The sequence below is a fragment of the Homalodisca vitripennis genome, chromosome 3, assembly GCF_021130785.1.
Source record: "Homalodisca vitripennis isolate AUS2020 chromosome 3, UT_GWSS_2.1, whole genome shotgun sequence".
Classification (NCBI taxonomy): domain Eukaryota; kingdom Metazoa; phylum Arthropoda; class Insecta; order Hemiptera; family Cicadellidae; genus Homalodisca; species Homalodisca vitripennis.
The window spans coordinates 153,568,516-153,593,082 of NC_060209.1; the positions used below are offsets into that span (position 1 = coordinate 153,568,516).

The window sequence follows — 24,567 nt, forward strand, 5'->3', positions numbered from 1 at the left end:
TCTTCTTAAATCTCAAAACTTTTAGAATAACTCTCATACTAGATCTAAGGATGCTGTAGTTGGCCCACATTGTCTAAGACTGAGAGTAGCCATTTAGTATCTTACTGCAGCTGAGGGAGGCCAGCTACTCATCTCATTCTGCGCCTTCACATCCAATGTTCTACAAGGAGTTCAGCAAAAGAATTTAACATGAGCATATCTCAACATATACATTATTTTAAACTAACAATATTTGATGTGAAGAGTCAATAACTACCTTAAAAACTATTTCCTAAGTCCAGTAATCATTTACTAAGTTTAACTTTCACAACTTGAGCTAAGATAAGAATATTAAACCACCTAGAACAGGACCTAAATTGTAAATATGTCAAACTTTAAACCAGATTAGTTTTTTAAAGAGTGAACCTTTTCAGGCCGGATTTGCGGCATTGTATTCTACTAATAGAGACCTTTAATTTGATGCACTACTTAACCTACATTCTAATTAAAGATTTTCTTCTAACTCCTTGTGGGCCATCCCCCTGGCATGACAAAATAATTGTAGTTACTTCAAAAAGTAGATTTATAGGTGCAGTAATGATGTACCAAGTTTTATTGCTTTACCTGTAACCGTTTGGGAATTATCAAGCCTGTGCTTGACTTCTTTACACTCTGTATGTTAATTACTGTAATATATTATACCTTGTAGTTGTAGTGTTCAAGTGAAATAAAAAAAACTAAAACTAAAAATATATATATTTATGTATTTTGTAATTTAAAAATTAATTTGCAGTAAAAACGGGTTTATTCAATGCACAAAAATTACTCCAAATATAGTTTTTTTTTACTGCACATACACTCAGAGTGGAGTAAATATAACTTTTCTACATGAAACAAGTTTAATTCACTATTAAAGTATCCATGAAGCGTTATTTACATGACACTTTATATTTTATAAAGGCACCAACATGAACAATGAAATACCAATAAATGGTATAAAATAAAATTACATAAGAAATTTGTGGTCCCACAAATTTATTTGGTATTTTACTAATTTGTTAAAAATAATATAATGTAATTAATTTATAGCATAAAATATTTTCGTGCACTGTGTAAATCAGGTATATACACAAGTATTTTAAAAATAAATCATCCAGCAAGTAAAGCATCAATGTCCTTTAAAAGGTCGTCTTCCGTTTTCATGGGGACGTCTTTTACATTAAGAGAATAAGTAACTGGATCATCTGGCACGACACTAGCTTCCGAATTGGTCGAACTAACTATTGTATTATCCATCATTTTTACACGCTTAGACCTAGCCCTAGGGTGATCTTCGCTATCACTAGGCATTTTAAACCCACGTCTTAAACGAATTGGTTTCTTTGTTCTGTGTTCTTCAATGGCATTCTTAACTTTTGCTTCTACTTCATCCTCTTCCTTCTTCATGGTCGTAGAATCAGGTTGTAAAGGGCCGTCATCTACTTTCCTTTTTCTGCTGCGAATTTCTTCCAAAGACATGACGTGAAACGAGAGATCTTTGCCTCCCGGCAAAAATGAGCTACTCGGCAAGCTGTAGTATGCGGCAGACTCAGCTTGGATCTTGTCAAGCTTTATTTGTTCTAAGGTCTTCACACTTACCCGTGTTGGCTTGATCTTATGGGGAGTGGGAGGGACACTTTCGTTATCTGATTCTGCAAGAACACAGTACAATATTAACTGTACCAGGTCACTACCACTGGTACACAATGTTTTAAAAGAAGTAACCAAACAGAGCATAATACACTTTCCTTTGCCAATGGAACACAAATTTGAGTACCAATAATAAATCAAATTTTATTTAATTCTCAACTTTTTAACATGTTTGCGACGGTAGGTGAATCACGGACCTTTCTTTACGGACAAAATGACCTGGTGGGTCACTCGAAAATGGTTTTCTAATTTTCTCTGAATATTATCCAGCTGCATTTTAGGTATAAAAAAATTTTCACAGGCATTTTTAATTTTTGGTTGAAATTGTATCGTTATTTTAAAGATATGATAATTTCGGCCTTCACGAACTATAAAAGCTATAATAAGCAAATTTTAAACTAGCTCAATCAAATGTAACATATACACATTTCTTTATACTAACCCTGTATTATTAATTAGTTTCATAGAGTTTAAACAAAAACTGTTAATAATATACCTTTAAAAATTTAATTAATTTTAGTAAAAAGAATCATTATTATTATTGCTGACATACAAATTTTATGCAGAATGTCTATTTCAAACCACTTTACTTTTGTGTTCAATTCCCAACTCTTGTTCAATAAAAGCAAGCTACAAGTTTTTGTTAGGTCATAGAAAATTTTAGTACGCATGTCTTGGCTCTAACCTTCAACTAGTATGCATAGTTAATATTCAGTAAAATAGAAACATTATGATCAAACAACAGTTCTTGAAGTGTGTTCTTGCAGTTCAGAGAAAATAATAAAATAATTCAATTTTAAAAGTGGTTTTATTTTGCTTCTGTATAAATAATTATTCTAATTATCCAAGAAAAATTGCATAACTTTACAATAATAAATTTTAAGGCAAGAGAAAGCTTACGCTAGGGTACATTGAGCAGATAACAAGAAAATAAACTCATAACTTAAAACAAATAAATAAATCTTTCTTATCTATCAACATCCACACAAATACTCCTTCAATAAAAATATATTGTCGTAGACAACTGAAAACCAAGTTAAACAAAATAACAACAATAATAATTTTGATACAGTCAAATCAAATTTTATATAAGCACTAAACGATGTTAAGTTACTATGCTTAAACAATAAGAAACACATACATAACAAAACCAAAAAATCAATTTTGTAATTTAAGTTACAAATTATGTGCTATGTGTACAAAAATAAAACAATACCAAGCTCTACAGTTTGAAACTGATATATGTTCAACTGATTTAACTCAGTTTTACATTAATGAAAATAAAACACAATCTAATATATAAGGATTTTGTTAAGATATTTTTAAACTTAAATAACATGTTAAGAATAAACGAGTAGCTGGAGATTTTCAAGCTTGATACCTTGTTTAAATACCACATATATGAAGATATTGATTGGTCATTATAACAGAAACGATTATAATTATGTAGGACTTATTTAAAAATTTGTTTACAACTTATGTAAAAAAAACCAAATCAGATACAACTCCAGACCAACTACTCTAAATAAAACTCAAAATAATTGTAAACTGTGTGTTTATTTCCCATGTAACGGATAGAAAGTTCCTCCATTGCATGTAACAATAACAAGAATATTATTAAAACAGATGAGTGCACTGTTCTAAAGTACATAATTGTAGATGTAAGGCTGAACATTGACACTCACTGACATCCATAAAATATAAATCAATCATTAAGTTTAAAATTTTTACATGGTTAGACTTGGACTCACTACAACAAGAAATTTGTATAGTTTTTGAATACAACTCGACTGTTCTTCCACAAAATGTATTATAAAGGTAAAAATTGTACTTATATACTTTATTTTGATCAAACAAAATGTTTATTGCAACATACATAAACCACTCTCATTGACACTGTATAGAACAAATGCCCCACTTTACCAGGTTATATGGCATTTGAAAACATCCGAACATGATCGTTACAACCATTCTTTATGCTGCTAATACAGGTATGATAGTGATACATGTTGGTCAATGAATCTGATTTCTAAGCCAGGAAATCCAATATAGAGTTTAACAGATACATACATGTATGAAATTATTACTTTTCTCCACTTTAATTTATAATTCAAAGCAAAATTTAAAAACTTAACTTAGTAAAGTATAATGCCACTCAATAACCTTACAAAAAATATAGCTATACCAGTTTATTTGGTTGTAATGCTTTGAATTTCACTAATGCATAAATAGCTCCTTTAAAGACAACATATTTTTGTAAAACAAAGTCTATACAGGCCTTTAAAATAAATAACATATTCTGAATCATGTGAATGAAATGTTAAATTTATTCTCCTATAACGATTGGCTATAGTCGATCAATTCACAAATTACTCAACTGAGAAGCAATCAAATTAATTCCATAACTTTGATATCTTGCGATATCATCTGTATTCTTATTATGCAATTCTTATACATGAACCTGTTTCAACCCATAGATTAGGGTGTGATGTTCGTCTGCAGAAGTGGGGTAACTCTAAATGAATAAATTCTGTGTACCTAGCCCGTCACTTGTTTATTAGTTTCCCAGTTACATCAGGTACTATAAGTGCAGTAAACAGCCCCTATCAGCCTACAGAACACTACAATACTAAAATTTTAATCTCAGTTTTTATGTAGCTGATATTATACCATACGATATACACGTATCCTCCATGATGGCTAGCTATTAAGATTTAAAAAAAATTAAATGTCATTTAAATAAAAAAATTGATAATTCTAATTTTCTTATGTTTACAGTAAATGAACATTATTTTATTACTGTTTATTTAAATTTCTGAACATACTGAAAGTGCTTTGATTACTGTAATATGTTCATTTCAATGTGAGTGGTTGATTTGATAGTTACAAAATATAGAAATGTTACAATGAAGCATTTAACATTTTGCACACATGAATGCTAGATTGGAAATTACCCTATTTTTCTTCTTTTCTAACACTGGAAATAAAACACTTATTTATATAACCATAAGTCAAATATAAATTTTATGTAATTTTAAGATAATTAATTTCATATTAAACACAAAAGATGGTTCATTTATACCGGATATTTTTAATATTGTACGTTAAAACTTACTATTTATGGTACATACTGATCAATTAATTAATATTAGTAGCACAAGAATATTCCTACTATTTGACTACACATCTTTTTCAATACTATAAGTTGATCTATAAAATAAATAGAAACTTTTTAAACAAAAAAATAAACAATACAACTTTTTCATAATAATATAAAAATGGAAGTAAAGCAAAAGAATCAAACCTCTTAGTGCAAAAATCTTCAATAAAACTCAAAATTCAATTAACAAAGTAAAGAATTATTTTTTAACAAAAATAAAGTTATAACAAAAGAACAAATCACACTACACACATTACACCTTGAAACACACCCCATTCAAACAAATATTCTTAAAACAACAAAACGCCATCCATTATTTTATGAAAATGGTATTTACAATCTACACTCTATATATATGAAAATTCATAACTGAAGATTCAATGATACAACTAATACAAAAATTGGTAACAAAAGGGTGTAATAATAACAAGAGAAACAATACAGGTTTAAATATAAAATTAAATTTTAAATCTCACAATTTAAATATAAAAATAAATAAAGATCTTAAACTCTAAAGAGAATTTTTTTATCTAAATCAATAATGTACTTGGTCCACATTTAAATATTGATTTAAACAGTGTAAATAAAACAAATCGCTAATTATCTTGGAGGAAACACAGCTGAAGAAAATTTTCAAATTGAGAGAAATGCAAGCAGCCCTAAAACAGAACAATTATTTAAAATAAATTTATTTCACACAAGGAACAATCGATCATATTTGTGCTTTCCTATAAGTGTTCTAAATTAGAAACAGGGCTTTAAATTAGTTTTGGATCAGAAAATATTTTTTTAAAAACAAAATAAATAAGAATTATTTCCCAACACCAGAAAGGTTATATGGACAAACTGCTTCCTCTGAAAACGATTTAAACTTAACTTGTTAAACATTTATACAGTCTACCTCTAAATAGCACATTAAACATACATGGGCACAATATATAACCTAAAACACATTGAATACATATAAAACTGGCTGAGTGCTATTTATACTTCAAATATTTTCACATTTATTTAGATAACTAGAAATGAACACACTTCAAGAACAATTTTCAAAACAATAATACAGACTTCAAGTACTATATTAACCAACAAAATATTTCCAGTTTATCTGAACATGTTTAAACATGTCGAAGAATTGGAAATTTAAAGAAGGGTATCAAAGACTTACGTACAGTTCAAGAAATGTCTAATCAAAGTTTCGCCCACTACAAAGCAAGTGTTCTGCGAATTGAGCACAATCAAAATCAGTGAAGACCTTTGTTATCCCCTCTTTCAAATTCTTTGATAAATCAATATTTAGTATATAACATTAAATAAATCAATATTTTGCAACATAAGGATGTATGGTCATGTTTTAAAACAATTTCAATAATATCTAATCATTATTTTCGTACATCAGTAAAAATAAATTTAATTCATGAAAAAAACTAAACAAAATAGATTATTTATTAGGGAACAATCCTTATGAAAATGTATGACAATTTTAATATTGAGATGGCAGATGAGTCTCATCTCTCAGTACAAGCTATTAAGTTGTGTGTGGACACTGCAAAATTAATGCAAGGCCTCGAAAATGTACTTTAAACGTAGTTTAATTTAGATTTATCCAACCATACACCCTTAAACACAAACCTTCATAAATAAATGTGAAAGTAGAGTAATGCCATAAACATTTGTTAGAAAATGCTTTGTTATAATTACTATAGTTATGTGTATTAATTACAAACAAATGTCTAAAATAAACATATTTGTTTATTTTAAATTTAGGAGTGTGCAAAGCATGGTTTTTACACATGTGCAACATCTTGCACTATCGCTTAATTATGAAAACATCCTGCACAAATAATAAAGATAAACATTTATCTTTGTTGTCTTGTCCCAATCATTTCCACAATTAAGTTTTACAGCTTTCCTCTCTGGCACGAATAATTAGTTAAATATTTATTTTGATGCAACTCAGATCTAGTGATGTTGAATTATTACACTAAATAAACAATTTTATGAGAGAAGATCATATACTTTTGTTGATATTATACTGACACATCAAAAAATCATATTCTTTACTACTTCTATGATATATATATATATATATACTTTTAGTGATGAATCTTCAAATGGTTTTTATAGGCAACACAGTAGAACTACAATAGAGTAAGACTTTCTTAAATAATTGAAGTAAGAATGATTGTTTTACTAAGTATATCTACATTGAACTGACCTAATAAGAAGTGCCATTCATATACTATCCGATAATAAATTTAAAAACCATAAACATAGCTAGAATGTTAGGCTCTTATGGATCAAACAAAGTTCCAACCACAATTATCGAACAGGAAGAAAATATAAAATGAAATTACAGTGTGATTTGAACATTAATAATACACGCATTCTTCAGTTCAGTCTTAAATCACACCATTTTTTGGTAGATTTTGTATACAAGTTCAGCCTATTGTAACTGTCCTCATAGTAGGACTTGAGGAAAATTCAAAGGATTTTTTGTATTATCTATGTAGCATAGACACGACTTCTGGCACTGCCCCAAAAAGGCCCTATCAAGTTGAAATGTGATACAGAAATTGATCTTATCTAGGCCACATTTATTGGTCAGATTGGTAAAATATTTTGTTTCAGTATGGCGCCCATTAAATTTGTTTTTTTTTTTTTATTCACAACTCAGTTATTTAAGAAATTAAAGAATAAAATGTACTGGATGTTAATGACATTGCAAAAACCTTTTGTAATAAACAATGTTTTTGCCATTCTCTCTATTGCGTCTATTGACACAAAATCAACCTACTTCTTCCAACTGAGCTATAAGGACTATTTTATTTAAAAAATAAATAATATCATATTTCTTTTAATGGCATGGACCAAGAGTGAAACAAAAGTATAATATATGAAAACAAAAACAACATATAATTTTTATTCAAAGTTATGATTTATTTATAGTAACAATGGTTCTGTTATATTTAAGATTCTATATTTTACGTAGGATATTATCATAAAGTTTAGCAAAAGATATAACTAGTTGTTAAGAACAATCAGGCTTTTTTATCTATACAAAAACTTTTGGCACATCCACTGCTGAACTGGAAACCACTAGTACCATGGCTGCGAAGTTCCAAATGATGTCTAGTGCAATTTATAGCATCTCAAAAAATTCAAGGTATTTTGTAGTGTTGCAATCTGGAGGTTGTTTCTTAAGATGTACTTTTTAAGTGCTCCATCTGCTACTACACTACTTTGCTTTTATTAAGACGGCCACAATCTTCTTTGAACATAAAGCAGTTATATATGATCGAGGGAAATTATTCATGAATTCAGATTTATTAGAAACCGCTTCTTTTTATAAAATATATAATGTTAGAAAAAACGAACACATAAGCATTACACACTCCTAAAAAGCTAGCCAGTTGATTATTTAGCTAATGCCAGCCATAAGTGTTTAGTGAAAGATCTATGGCTATATACAAATACTTAAAACTCAGTCGTTTTACGAGGAATTTATATCATATATTTCTCTAGTTAAACATGTTTCCCAACCTGACATAATTCTATTTATGGAAATTTGTAATATTTAAGATACTTTGTGAAACAATGTCTATATCAATTATGAAAATTAATGTTTTGAGTGTGATATATAAATCTATTAATATCCAGCACATATTACATTTTTAAGTGCTTCTTCAATGTGAAATTAGAAAACATTAAAACAATTTTAACCACCAGAGACTAATGCACATTAACATTATTCTAATTACAATCATTGGATATACAGTCCAATGTGATTGTAATTATACTGTACATATTACATTATTTTGTACAGTTACTATGTATGTAGTAAAACACATTTGAAAAGTACTAGAAATCTTATACAACTGTTGTAGATGTATTTGTATGGTTTGCTTTAACTTGCCTTTTAATAGTAGGCAGCACATTAAAACTACAATACAACCTTGCTTATCTGGACTAACTGGACCGGAAGTGGTTTGGATGAACAAAAATTTGGATAAATCAAGAATATAGTAAACATATAATAGATTACAGATAATAAGGAATTGTTTCCAAGGCAACTATTTGTGCTGACAAAGAGTCAGACTGTCGCTAACTAAAGACAATCAGCCGGCCTAACTGCGCCATGGCATCACACAAATCAAGGAATCTTCTGATTATTCATTACTAGAATAGGTTTCACTGTCCTCTTTTGTAGTTGAAGAACAAGGTGCACTGATACAATTCCTTAAAGCTAATCATTTACAACTTCTCAACTAATAACAACCTGTTGGAAGGCATACTGGAACATTGTTAATTTGTCATTCTATTGTTACATATTATTCTGAATTACAAACATGTGTAAACGGAAAAATAAACTCAGCTGTAAATTCAAAAAAATGGTTCGTTCTTCAAAACATTGGATATCCTTCTATTGTGTAAAACCGTCCAGAATCAAAATCAAAAAATCAAAATCAAAATCAAATCAAAATCACTTTATTGTCGTATAAATCTCATGATCATTGACAAAGTCATAAATACAGCACATTCTGGTAGCCAAGTCCAACATAGATAGTTAAAAGTTAAAAGTTTCGGAGTATGTAAAATAACTCGGAGATGTGGATAAACACGGTTTAGATAAACTAGGTTGTACTGTATAACCATTATATTAGCCTCTATAAAAATGTACGTTATGGTTTGTTGTTTCGTTGTGTATTTGCAACATCTTGAAACTCAAATAAAAATACCAGAATATTCCATCATAATCACATTCATTGCAGTAAATTATGATGAAATATTTATTCTGTTATTATCTATAGAGAATGGCTAATTTAAAATAAGTTATTTCACAAATAAATGTAAAATTTTAATTTTATGTAATAATAAAAAATTGATCAACTAATGGTAGATTAGATTTTATAATAGCTTTTAATTAATTATAATTACTAAATTTAACTACCAGGTATGACAATTAGTATTTTTAAGTAACGATTATTATTGTAAAATACATATAATTTTCAAATTAGAATCTATTTCTATTTGTTTAATGTTAGCTCATTAACATATCAGCAACATTATGCCATTATCAGACAATTGGGAACTGTACAATCTTTTAACTGGAAACAGAATCTGATGCAGATTTTGTTTTCACTGGACATTTCAATAACCAACAAAACATACCTTTGGATGATACTTTGGATAAACACCCTATTATTGCAGGGAAGGATTACACATATGCCCATTTATAAAAAAATATTTCAAGACCAGGTACACTCTAGTACACTACCATGTATTGTAAATGGCCTAGAATCAAACTAGAGGAGAAGGAGGTTGTTTGACCTTTCGCAAACTATAATTATTCTTGCCCAATTCACTTTTTGTTAGATCTGTTTATATTTATTACATACTAAAAATTAAAATTACACAACTTTTCAGGTTTTAATAATAATACAGAAAATAACATTTAACCTACAATAATTTCAATTTCCAAAAACCCTATGTAATAAGATTTCAAAATCATAATTTTTAAATTAACCTACATCAGTTTCACAACCAAAAACATCTATTACACTAAAGGAAATTATATGTAACTGATTATAGAAATTAAACCCCACTTTATTTAAGTGATTATATATCTTGTGTTGAACGATTTATAAGAAGCTTCTAACAGAATTATTAGGCAATTCATTTCAGTTCATTTTCTTTCAAATTCAATGATAAAAGTTCAATTTTGTTTGTGGTAAACCTTTTTTCATAATATTTTTGGAATTTTAAATAATTATTTCACATGAAACTTTTCTAAAATTTTATCATTTTGAAGAACCTAAAACTTTTTAATATTTTGTAAACTCCAATTTTAGTAAGGCAATTACATATGTAAAATTAAAAAGCACTAAAGCAAGCATGATATGATATATGGTCAGAGGAACTGTTTTCTTTATGTATTTCTTCACATTTCAACATATTCATTACCATGACCATTAACCACTTACTTTTTGGCTCTTTAAGCTATTTAACCATTTACTAAAACTTTGTCTACACTTTTCAAACGTTTTGTACACAAGCATTTTCATGTGTATAAACACATTCTACTGAATGTCAATAAAATATTTGAGTACAAAGTTTAAATCTTGAATGCACATTCTTTGGCCAATTTGTAAGCTTAAGTTAAAAACCGGCATCATCAGTAATTTTTGGTAGAAGAAATTATTATTTGATCTTAAAACAGTTTCTAGAAATGAAATAAAAATCCTCAAAAGTTTATAAAGTCTAGCGTGTAGTTAATTAACTACTGTAGGCCTACCCAAATACATGTTGTTGAATTTTTATCTTAACTTAAATGATACGAATTGGATATGGGGTAGGAAATAAACTAAACTTCGCAGGAAATAATTAATTTGTGATTTAATCTAATCGTGTGCAATAAAAAATTGCAAAATTGGCTGGGATCAGTCACTTTCACTGCAAAACTGTAGCAGTTTCACAGGGTAGGTTGAAAATAAAACTGATTATAAGGTAAATAAACTGGTTTACTAAACATTTTTATATTGAATTGAAATCCTTAAAACTAAAAAAAGCTGTAATCTATCTTAAAGACAATATGACTTTTAGCCTCCATTAAGAGTTAATGATACATCAAACCGTTATACCAGCCATTATGTTATAGCACGTAAAATGATTAAACAGTGGCTAGAACCTGTGATATGTTCTTAATATGTTGTCTGCTATGTATAGTAACATGTGTGTAACTCTATCTCAATGCACTTTACATAGGCATGTCTAACAACTGCATTTATCTGCCCTATGTTACACTATAGTGTTGCCAAATTATTTCGCCCTGGCTATATATTTGTTATGGTAGTTGTATAGGCAATAGATAGGCTAAATAACTGTCATAAATTAGTGCTGATACTCCCATGGAACTAGAAATTAATCTTTAGCATACACACAAGACTTAACTAGTTGTTAGATTACGACATTGGCAACAAAATCAAAATGACACAAAATGGTTTTTAGGCCAAGAAGAAAAACTACTTCATAGTAAAATATCCATGGAGAATTTTTTTTTAGTTAGAGAGAATTAATGTTAAAACGTGAATGCTACCATTGGTTTTGTTTGACTTAAGCGAGAAACAGTTATTCTTCAATGTTAGAACACCTATGAAAATACAAGGGCTATAGTGTTAAATACTATAATATTAGAGAAACATGTCAAAACACATATAAAGAAATAGGAAAGTAATTTATAATCATAAATTTATACAAAAACTTTTTTTAACACACTATTAAAATTATAAATAATATTTATAAAAAATTGCATAAATAACGCAATAACATAAAAATATCTTATTCGAAGAGTATTACAAGAAGAGAATATGTTTTTTTGAAACCTAAAACTGCTTTGAGGTCTGCACAATTTATACTGAAATATGTATGATGATATGAAAATCTTAATTTTTCCTCATTTATAAAATTCTTTGAACATTCATTAGTGTACATATTTTTGTGAACAAAGCAAAATATATTATATGGCTTGTTACTCACAGAGCCACTCTGTGGCCTCACCAGTATATAATAGAGAAATGATTACCTATTTCGTGGATTGGCATTAGACTTTACAGAACTTCCACTAACATAAAAACCCATTGTTTTCTTAATATTCAGTTCCACACCTATCCTTCACTCTATCGCTCACTACAAATGAGCAAAGTAACCACTACGCTTTACTGGTATTCATTTTAACTATTTTGTATCAATAAACTCTACTGTACTTAGTACTATAACCTCACTAATTTACAGAACTTTTATGAATGCATGAATTTTTCAACAAAAGATGTGGTTAGTTTATCTTGTTAAATTTGTTTCTATAAAATAAACGAGTTCTGTATACATTGTAATGATTTTTTTTAGCAAGGAATATAAGGAAATTAACATATGGCTGTCACAGCACATGCCACTCACCAGTAAACATGATAAAAAGACATCCTTAGACACGCACACAAAATGTTTAGAATAATCTAATCTTAAATTTTTCATTTATGAAATTTCCTTGCAGGTGAACATATAGGAGAACATTAGTCTGGGGCATATATCGACTTACTCAGTCATGCACACACATTAATGTTATAGTTTCTTGTTACATTTTATCGTTAGTTGGTTTTGAATTTTAATCTAATTATTATCACATACAATAATGATTTTCATACGCTTCTTTAAAACTCAATGTTTATGAGATTTTGGGACTCCCCACACTTACAAGTTTTATTAAAATTAAAAAACAACATGATATCATATGTTAAAACCACTCTACAACTTAAGAACAAATACAATCCAACACTCCACTTCTCATACTTACTACTTCAATACATAACAAGACAAAACATAGTTTAAAAACAATACTCTTATTGTTTAAATATTGGTAGGAAACATTCATTTCTTAATATTCTGATCTCCCTACATGGGATTCTACTCGTACATAACCCTATTAGGCTACTAACAAATCACTCAAGGTGCCGTTTATGGCAAATAAGTATTTGCTACCATCATCACTTACTAACACAAAAACACTTAAAAGTTTTGTTTTCAACAAACTCAAACTTTATTCAATCAGAAACAACTGCATTAATAAGTGATGATATAATTAAACAATAATACCCACAACAAACTCTCAGCAAATAAAGATAACTTGTCTCGCTAACCCAGCGTGACACAGACAAGTATCAGAACTATCCAACGACCGAGGGGCAGATCAGTAGAGGTGCATACCTTCTTCGAAGCTTACTACAACAGGGTCTACTACAGAAGCGTTCCCGAAGCTCGATTCACTTCCTTGACTCGGTCTCTTCGTTGGACTTACAGCTGCTGGTTCTGCTTTAACTTCATTTTGGCCTTGAAATAAATAAAATTATGACAAAAGAAATGTAAAACCGGAATCCAACAATGAAATGGCATAGAAGAAGTGGATATACTTTTATCCAATGTTACAGTTATTTTTTTTTTCTCAAAATAAATACACATATAATAAACACTCAAATTAATTTATCAGCCACACAAAAGTTAATATGGTTAGGATATTTTAACTATGAAATGACGCGACATTACGAGAAATAAAATGCCACAGACATAGCAGGCTATACAGTTGACTCACAAACCAGCAAGAGCTACAAAAAAAATGAGTTTGAAATTACAGTAATATCAAATCAAATCATATAGGCCTACAATTAGTGTACGCATAGCTCTGGACCATGTGTGTTTGTTTCTTTCACATGTTTCATCATATTCATACCATGTAGTGTACAAAAATGGAATGAATGAAGCCAATAATATAACTAAGTCACAAAGGTTCTAATTTAAGTCCAATTAGAATTTAAGGATATATTGCATTTTTTGTATTTGTTAAGTTCTGAAACATTTGCCTGCTTCCATTTTTATATTTATTTAAAGAGCAATTTTAAGTACAGTAATCATTAAAAGTGTCTAAGAAACACTGCACTATCAAGTATTATGTCACCAGGAAAGTCTGCCATATTGCTCTCGAAATCTTCCAAGAAACTAAAAATGTTACTACCTTTCAAATGTTGGGAAAAGCGTTGTGTAAAATATAACTTTATAAAAATTGACAATGAAGTGAAAATCTGCAGAGAGCTGACTAATGCCGATGTTTTTAGTGTATTCACTGCCCAAAATTTAAAAAGTATGTTATTTTGATACATAACACAAGGGAATTTTAAAATTCCTTAATAACTAAACCAGTTTTATTTAGACAAAAGATGTAAAAAAAAAAAATTAATCCCTCTCACTATTTTATAAACTATTAACTCTATGCACTCGAGGAAGGTATTTATAATTGGGGTTCATATGCCAGCTCTACTGGCTGCCACCATTTTGTTGGAAGTGCGGATTAATATTTGCTGTAATGTTATCTTAGCTCCTACGTCCAGCTGTACTGGCCAAGATATAATACAACCACAGGTCGTAAGGCCAGCACCACTGGTGAGTACAGAAACCTATCGAGCAGCTTTATTTTAAAGTAAAGCAGTAGAGTTTAAATTAGCCTATAATTCTTTTCTGAACATTCACTGTGCAAATAGGACGATTGGCACATAGTGGGCCTATACACTAAAGTGATAGAAAACTAGAAAGACATGTGCTAACTATTCCTGACTACACATAGTTATGTATTTTTAGTTTTATTCTGTAAAAATATAACATTTTATTTACATATCTTTGTTTAAAATATACATATAAGAGTTCAATTTCCCAAATGTATGTTTATCATTGTATTGGAAAAATTCATTAAAAATAAGTTTTAAATTATTATTCATTTCTTCTTTAAACGTTTTAAATTAGTATGCAAATAATGCTGAGGTAATTGAAAAAATAAATCCGATCTGGGGAGGCAAACAACAAATATGGCCGCCAAGCTGTCAACGAAAGTAGCACAGCCATCTGTACTGTCCATACGAGTTGCGAGGACAAACTACGGCAAAACTAACGCAAACTATCTGCAACTTTGGTGTGGCCAGTGAATTCTTACATAATGAAAACTGCATCCTTGTATTTGAGACTTATGTGAACTCAATTGTACTATTATATTATAGTGTACCTGGTTCAGTGATAATAAACACTGTTCATAATAAACAAATAGTTCTCAATAAAATATGACTGTATTTTCCCAAACTTTACTTAACTCTTGAATTACCAAAGTTCCACTATATTAGGAAATCAATAAGTATTTTTTCATGTTAAACGTAATTTTAAATAAATTATTGATATTACTTCTTCAAGAGTTAAACAATAACATTTTAATTTATTAACATTACTCAGCAAACAATTAATTACCAATTAAGTGAACTTGTTCTAACAAATATTTAAAAGAAAAGATTAGAAGAGTTTTTTGCTGTGTATCAACATTGATAAGATAATACAAAACACATCATGCCATTCTTTAGACCTAACAGTTTGATGATAATGGGGGTATGGCGTGAGGTCGTGTTTTTTTAATGGAAATCAGGTGTCCTTATTTAAGCAACAAAGCTTATATAATCAATTTAGAAAAGGTTTAATAGATAATAAAACTGTTTGATATAAAGGAAATGGGTTTTATTCTTACCTAGTTTTCAAATAACAGTTTTGATCAAATTTTAAAGGGAAAATTGAAGAAGTCATTTAGTTTTTAAAGTCTGTCTTATTCTTTGTTTTTTCATAGTTTCCGTTTGCTCGCTGCGGTGGTTGTAATTGTTTGTTGGTAAATGATTAACCAGCATCCTTCTTCCTGATAGAGACAACTTGTTAGATACATATAAACTAGTCTATAACGCTGATCACATTCTGAATGCTGCTCAATATTAAAAGAATATTGCAGAATTCGAGTTTCATTGGTCCTCTGATGTTTGTAGAATATTAATGTGCAACATATATGGGTACAGGGAAATGTTGGAACAGATATCATAGAAACTTTATTTGGTGAATCTTTTATGTTTTAGCTTGGGTATTATAATATAAATAATCGCCTTTTCTATTATAAATAGTTTATTTTGATTATTTATTGATGAATTTCCTCATAATTGGATCCATATGCCATATAGCTGTAAAAACATTACACATTAGGGCGTAATACACAGATAACACCATTTTAAGAAATTAATGCCATTCTCTCATCATAAGAAATTTCTCTATGATGTAACAGTGACTACAACACGATTGTTTAGATGATACTGTACTGCGATTGCAGTACTGAGATTCAAGACGTCAGTCAAAGAATCTTCATCCATATAATGTAGAGTGGTACAGTTTTCAATATTGTCAATACTAAGAATACAAAATCAAGTTGAGTTGAGATGGCAAAACGCAATAGATTTGCTAATTAGTTTTATTTGAATTTTTCTTTTTAACTGGGGTTTTTCACTTTTGATATGATTTGGAATTAAACCTATAAACTTCACTCCTATGAATAAAGGTGTTTTTTCATAGAATTATAATCTATAATGTACTGTTAAAATCTCTTCTTTTACCCCCGACTCTTACGCTGTTCAAATTCATATGATAGTGACCATTAATTGGCTATTTGGAGGGGTATCAAACTGTTCCTAGCAAAATTACCCTTTTTAAAAAAATTAATAATTTAAAAAATGTTTATAGAGAACATTTATTGTAACTTGACTGATGAAAATGTGAAAAATCTGTTTATTTTCAATTCATAATTCACTTTCTGCATCAAACCATCAGTGATCACTGTATATTGTCCACACCATTTCTCATCATGAACTTTCTTGCGGCCATCTATTAAAGCCCTTGCCATTTGCATGCCATTTTATCCCTCAAAGTTCTTTGTCCATGCACTTCACAATTCTGACAGTGAATTTCAGCTGCTTTCAGACCTTTAGCACCCAGAAAAAAAAATGAAAGCACATATTTCACAGCTAGTAGGATTCTCAATTGACAAAGGCTTTTTAAATAAAATAAATAGATGTATTTACAAATAAGTAAATGTAAAATAAATATATGTAATCTAATTTCTTTTATAAATTTACAACATATAAACTCATACAGTCTGCTGATACTGATTGCAGCGCTGCAACGCAGAATTTCAAAAGGGTACTTTACTTTAAAAAAAGCACACTTCTTATAAATTAAGTTTGTTATATTAGTATTAGTAACGAATTGTGTACCTACTTCCCACAAATTTCCATTTATTTCGAGTCTAATGACCCACTTTCCCCAATGCAGACTAGATCATGTGTCTGGTCAGTACCTATTGTAACGAGTACTATGCTACATTACATTTATAATACAAAACATTACTGATACATTTTTTTCATAAATATTACATAGGCATTGAAGGACATTTTCATACTGAAGAACTAGATTTAAATTTAATTTTAGTATAGTATTTCTCACCTTAATCAAATAAATATGTTGTGATAGAAATTATTATAAGACTGTACCAGTAATAAGACTTTATTTTTAATCACTGTGACAAAAAGTGAGTTTGATTTGAATTTCATCTTAACTACTGGCTGAACTCGCATCAATAAACCAACAACAACCACCATAAACTAACCATTGTATGAAAACTTGAAAGGATTAATACCTTCATTAGGTTTGTCAGCGACAGCTTTGTTCTTTCGATGAAAGAAAGGACAATGTGGTTTACAGCAGCCGCTCGGTTGGGTTTCCCAGTAGCAGGGAATACTTTTGCGGTTTTTCTTTAGCTCCATATGCCTGAAGTTGCAGTGCTGATTAAAACACTTGCCCTCCTTCCAGTAGGCACAGACCACTTCACAGCCCAGTGCTCCCTCTTCATGCCTGAACAGGCAGTTGTCCCCCTGCACAATACAAATTAGTACTGAGAGAACCCATACAACAGTTCTGGATGAGAGAATCATTCAGATACTGCCAAATATTTTATTCTAATCTTATTGTATCAAATATACTAACATATAATTTTTACACAGTCAGTGGAAACAAGACAAACTCAACTATGGTACTAGAAAGTACCTTAGACCGTATTAAACTACAATGGCTGGTATGAAGTTTTTGACATATTTTCTTGATAGTGGAAAAATCAACCATGGCGTAGAAAATATAATTCTTTCAAATCAGAAGTACTCATCTACACACAGAGCCTCAAACAAGAGCCATCAGCAATTTTGCTTATCATATGAAGTAATTAACTATGGACACTAACATAATACATATCTGAGATAAGCTTACTTCCATTCTTAAACTGCACAGAAATGCATTATACCATTAATTGATATTGTAAATTTTGTGCAAAGACGCGGGTAACTGCTAGTAGTTTATAATTAATAAATATTTGTATACAAATAACATTTTTACACTATATGTAAGTTGTTTTCTTTTTAATTAAATTAAGGTGATTTGATAAGTAAATATTACTGTATGTTACTGTTTAGTCCATTTTATACACTTCGTAACCATATGGATTAGGTATATAAAACAATTTTAAACGAATCAGTAATTTTTCACACATATTGTGCCAAAAATAAGGTCCAACATTGGACAGCCTGTTAACATTTCACACGTATTGTGCCAAGATTGGACAGCCTGTTACAATTTTCGGGAGAGAGCAAACTCATTTTCTCAAAAATAATTTACTTTTGTTATTATTTTATATGCAATACATTTATATAGCATTGGTATTTGGCTTTTTAAAACAATACATGTTACAGTTTTATCACACATTATTTAGTTTTATTCACATCAATTTTGAACCTGGAAAGGATATAATTTCTTTCTCTAAACGAATCAGTAATTTTCACACATATTGTGCCAAAAATAAGGTCCAACATTGGACAGCCTGTTAACATTTCACACGTATTGTGCCAAGATTGGACAGCCTGTTACAATTTTCGGGAGAGAGCAAACTCATTTTCTCAAAAATAATTTACTTTTGTTATTATTTTATATGCAATACATTTATATAGCATTGGTATTTGGCCTTTTAAAACAATACATTTTACAGTTTTATCACACATTATTTAGTTTTATTCACATCAATTATGAACCTGGAAAGGATATAATTACTTTCTCTGGCCCTGTTAATGTTAGTAAGTGTTAATGGTCAACACCATTTGTAATCTGACAATCATCTCCTGAAGCAAAATAAGTAAGAAAATTAAATATCTACTAATAGCTAACTCAGTAAAGAACACTCAATTTACCTTGGTACACGTGGAATAGTAGTAGAAGTAACAGTCGTTGTTTTTCCTCGGTGTATCCATGGCTGCTTCTACTTTTATATTAGAAATGTAGCATAAGAAATGCTGAAAAACACAAAACCATTGTTAATTCATTTCGTTAGACAATATCATTTATTTATTAATTCAAATACTGTATTGTTGTTGTGGTTTATAAATTAATACATAGAATTTAGGGATTGCAAATAGAGAACTATAATTGTATTGAATTAATAAAATAGAATTATAATTTTAATTGACTTATTAATGTTCCCAGCTTTTCAGAGGTTAAAAAGTTTCTCTCTCTGAGTTGGATTTATATGACAATAAGAAAAAATGTTGAAGGAACCTTCTTCTATAGGCCCACAGTTATTGAAAGTTAAAATACTCAATTGATCCAGAATTTACAGTTGGATAAAATAAGCTTATAATTAATTAATTGTGGTCTTAAAATAGAAAAGGAGTAATGTCACTGGTTTGACCCATTGGATTCCACGAGGCGATAAGACCAGTAGCAGTATTTGGCAGAAAGTTAGTGTTTCGTTCTAATAGGCACTTTGAATATTCAAAACTGCATGTTTATTTTATTTTTAGAAACAAAAAATAGAATATCTAACAATGCTAGAAACCCTCTATGCAATGCATTTATTAAACACTTTGAAAAGTACATTATATTACAGCGTTATGAGCATTCTAGATCAATCTGTCTGTTAACCCATTCACGGGTTTTGATATAATATTATGTTCATACTAATTGCATAATAGTGTGCTATATTGTTTTTGTTTTATTCTGTTTACTATAAGAAGCGTTTCTATGGCAACCGCATGTCACACAAGTAGGTTTGACATTTTCTACTAGATGTCGGCACTTCCTTGGTACTCTGTCGTTCTGTCGTAAATGTTTGCACTTTGATAAGTTCGCTGTAGACAGACAGCTACCGCATGTTGTTATTTCATGTAATCCGTTGTGGAGTATTTAATGGTCTTATTTCTAGTATTTATTATACTGTTAAGATATGCAATGCATAAATAGACAATTGGGTTCGTTAAAGTGATGGTGACACAAACACAGACAATATATAAAAAATAACAAAAATTTGAAAAAAGACAGTAAAAGAAACAAAAAAGTACATGTTTAAACTCTACAAACCTGTTTCTTTAAAATAAAACAGCAAAACAACATAGTTAAAGGAACAAAAATGAAACCATTAAACATTTTAACACAATTAAAACTATTTAAAAAATTTCTTATTATGTTTAAAAAAACTACCAACAGGTGGTATAAATGACCAGGCCATAATGAGTAAAGTACAATACATAATTACATATAAACACGATTTTAATTTTGTTATTATAAATATAATTAGTTTACAATGCCGTTTTGAATTTATTTCCCACATTTACCAAGTACTATCCTAAATATTGTTTATATTTATGTAATGTTAGCAAATTTTATCATGTAAATGACTGTTTTTATTTTTTGCTAGTTTAATTAAAAAAATAAAAATTAATAATGACCAGCAGGTCTCATGGTTCTAAAAGGGTCAATCAAATATTGAATTAGTCTTCCAAAAGGTCTGATCACGACAAAACCATCAGTGTTAACGAAAAGCATCCCTCGAGTTAGTACCTAACAGGTAATCAATCAAATTTCAAATGGTTCTGATTATGCATTCTCCCTGGCATGCACAGGTACAGGTTTTTAAAACGTTTATATTCTTAGATAGTTAAGTTTCACAGGTGATGTCAATGTTTGACAACATCTGTGTCTCAATGCCGTCAACAGGGTAGACAGACAGACTTGGAAAACAAACTGACATTAAATTTATTTAATTTGTATTTTGAGTTTTTATTTCCTTTGAAAAAGGTTCACTTCTGGCTAGTTTATACCTTCCAGTTGAACCTACATTGTGTACAAAAAAAAACCAATGGGTCACTGGGCAACCCTATGAATGTTCAGGTGCAGTACATCATTAACTGCAAATGTTGAGATATTGGGGCGGTTTGTCTACTGCGGGGATTGACTAGTAGAGTGAGTGGAGCTCTCTTAGTGTTAAAGGCTGTTGTTAGCATGGATATGAAGGAGTGCTGCCCCTGCCTGCTTTGATTGGAGAGGCTGGAAGAGAGTTGGCCTCCCCTTCTTCCAAGATATAGTGTGTTCGCTTCCCTCCTCCTCCTTACAGATCCCATCAGAAGGCCGCCCCTAACTCTCAACCTTACCCATCCTGAATATCCTGTCTTTCCGAAAGAAGCGCAAAGGTCCTTTTTAGGAATAAGTGTAATGACAGGTTTCTCAGTTCTTGTCATAAGAGAGTTGTAGCTCATTGTTCTTTTCATATTTTTGTACTTTTACTATTTAATAAAATCAAAATTAGTTATTTATTAAAAATCAGATTAATATTCATGTTTGGCATACTTTGTATAATTAAAATTTACTAAATTAATTAAAAATTAATTAAACAATGTTTATAATTAATTAAACTCAAAGAGAGACAACATTCATTTCAGGAACATATTTTCACTGAAAAGATAACAGCTGTAATGTTAAATTTTTAAACTTATTGCCAGGGTGTCTAGCAAAGTGGCTTGAAGTAATTCCTTAACTTTTTCCATAAAAAAAATTCCATATCATATTACTGATAAAATCAATGGTTTTTAAAAAGTTAGTTTCATTTATAAATAATGTAAGTGCCAAAATATGGTAACAAATACTAATAAAAATACAATAGTAAGTTAGTAAAAAACTAATATTTATTTAGAGAAAGTTACAAGTAGATCAGTCAAATTTAAATTAATGATAGGCTGTATGTACAGTAGGGCTTATATTGGATTTGCAATTTACAACCTGACTCCAGAAAGTTACAGAAGGCCTACAAAACTTATCTTACATTTTCAGAATACTTAAAGAAATATAAATTTTGATGATTACAAAAAAGGGTGTGTCTACTGCTGAAAAGTGACTTTCAGTGACCTTTGAAGCAAAAAAAAATATTGTTTTTGTGGCTTCTACATGTTGGACTCGTACCGAAAACCCCATTATGTGAAATTTGTGGGAAAGAAACAACTGTAACTGTGAGAGGAGCAAATATGGTAGTCTTTGGTTTTCCTAATTTTTGTTATAATAACTTGTTTGATCATTGTAAATATTAAATTCATATTTTAATTTAAAACATATGATTGTTATTGAGGACTATAGATACTTTTATAGCAATTGATAGTCTAGGATTTAAGATGCAAATATTAGGTATTGAAGACTACATTCTTCGATATAAAAAACCGGGTCCGCTTATCGTACCCTACCCTTTTATTTGTGTCACAATCTGTCAGGGACATTTATCCTTCAAAATAGTAAAAAGTAACTAATTGTTATTCTGTTTTGTATGTTACTTTTTATAAATACACACAGCCTAGATAGTTCTTTATTCATCATTAAATTCTAAAAAACAAAACCACTTAACTATAATAGGCCTACTGTAATTTGAAATACATATAACATTAAATTAAGTTAAACATTTGGATTTCAGTAGTTTAAGTTAGAGATAATCATGAATATCGATGATTCGGTTGTGGTTATAGCCGCCTATTATAGTGCAGCCAAAAACGTTAATAGGAATTGTGTAATTTCAACTTGAATATCAAATATCTTGGTAAATTGAAATTATCTAGTTTCTTTATGTTGTATACCTTATAATTACAAATTAAGTGTATAGGCTTAATTGTTGGTTATATGTATAAAATACAATAATGAATTAGTTGATTGGCACTTGGCATAGCACAAAGAAGTAAAGGTATATTACGGCTAAGGTAGTAGTTGTGAAGTGTGAATGTAATCATTACTAGGCCCTAGTGTATAAACAATTTTACACCTTAAAAGTATAAATAACTAAGCCTAGTCATCAGTTAACTAAAGTCAATTAATAGTCCTTTCTGTATTGTCTGAAAATTACAGATGAGACATAATACAATACTACTTTGTAAATCTAAAGTCACCATTTTAGTCTTTCTACTGAAAGGACTAGTTAAATAAACCAAATAGTCTGGTTACTATTTACTTAATTACCAATTAAGTTTTAATACTATAAACTTTGGCTTACTAGTAAATAGACTTTAGACTATCCAAACACCAAACACTAGGCCTACTAAAGGGGTATGGCACAAGAAATTAGTCTTCTCTAGATATTCTTTCCAGTCCTTACTCTTCTAAGTAGTATGTAAAAATTCACGTTAAAAATATGTAGCTTTAATAATTAATGTAAAATTTTTAAGAAAGGGATAAATTATTTGATGACTGCAAAGACCAAAACATGATGAAAATTGTTGTGGTTCTAAGTCATGAGGCCTAGCTTTTATGTAGATTTAATCATATACTTCAATTTGTATTAGTTAAATCCGGAAAAAGAATGCGTTTTATTAGCATTTTACTGATATTGTGTTGTTTATGAGCTGGCAAGAAGTTGAAATATAAATATAAATACTCACAGAATCTCCTTCCCGAACAGTCCTGCACTACACGACAACGACGACGAACACAATATGAAACGACACAACCTTTCTTTACCCTCACTACAGGCCATAGAGAAAGGTAGGCAGGAAGCATGCTGTCTCCATTGCCAACCGCACACCTGTAAAATGAAATACCACAATAGTGAACTTGATGATCACTCCTAATACCATAATGACGAAAAATACTCATTATTGTCTAAACGTATAGTCTAACTTTTACGTCAAATATTGTAACCTATTACTTTGATCTATTTATCTTTTAACATGCTTAAATATGAAAGTAGCTTTTATTTGTTTGTTTTGCTTTCACGCATAAACTATTCAACCGATTGTACTAAAATTTTACGTGGACATTCTTAGGGTCCCTGCCATGAATATAGGCTTATTCTTATTTCAAAAATCTCTCCAGACTGTAGGGTGTACCCCTTTGGTCTTTAAAGCAACAAAACATCCCATCTTGGTGTCTAAAGTTGTGTATTATGACTTTTAAGAGTTTGTTAAATGTAATGGTTCTGTGTAAAAATTGTATTATGACAGCGCGGA

The 24,567-nt window shown here is 29.7% G+C and overlaps 1 protein-coding gene across 1 annotated transcript; it reads right to left on the reverse strand.

Annotated features, from left to right (window-relative positions):
* Positions 1-605: 605 nt before the first annotated feature.
* LOC124357671 (zinc finger CCCH domain-containing protein 11A-like) lies at positions 606-24,092 on the reverse strand. The gene is made up of 5 exons (XM_046809653.1): positions 24,001-24,092; positions 19,507-19,608; positions 17,913-18,147; positions 13,586-13,708; positions 606-1,670 (listed from the first exon to the last, which is right to left on the reverse strand). Exons 2-5 carry the CDS (start codon positions 19,564-19,566, stop codon positions 1,129-1,131), a joined length of 960 nt encoding a protein of 319 aa, XP_046665609.1. The 5' UTR covers positions 19,567-19,608; positions 24,001-24,092; the 3' UTR covers positions 606-1,128.
* Between the last annotated feature and the right edge of the window lie 475 nt (positions 24,093-24,567).

Excerpts from the sequence above, each read along its gene's own strand:
- LOC124357671 (XM_046809653.1), bottom strand. The coding sequence starts at position 19,566 with ATGGATACACCGAGGAAAAACAACGACTGTTACTTCTACTACTATTCC. Across the intron at positions 18,148-19,506 it reads ACTATTCCACGTGTACCAAG|GGGGACAACTGCCTGTTCAG; the intron begins GTAAATTGAGTG and ends TGTATTGTGCAG. Across the intron at positions 13,709-17,912 it reads CGCTGACAAACCTAATGAAG|GCCAAAATGAAGTTAAAGCA; the intron begins GTATTAATCCTT and ends ATTTATTTCAAG.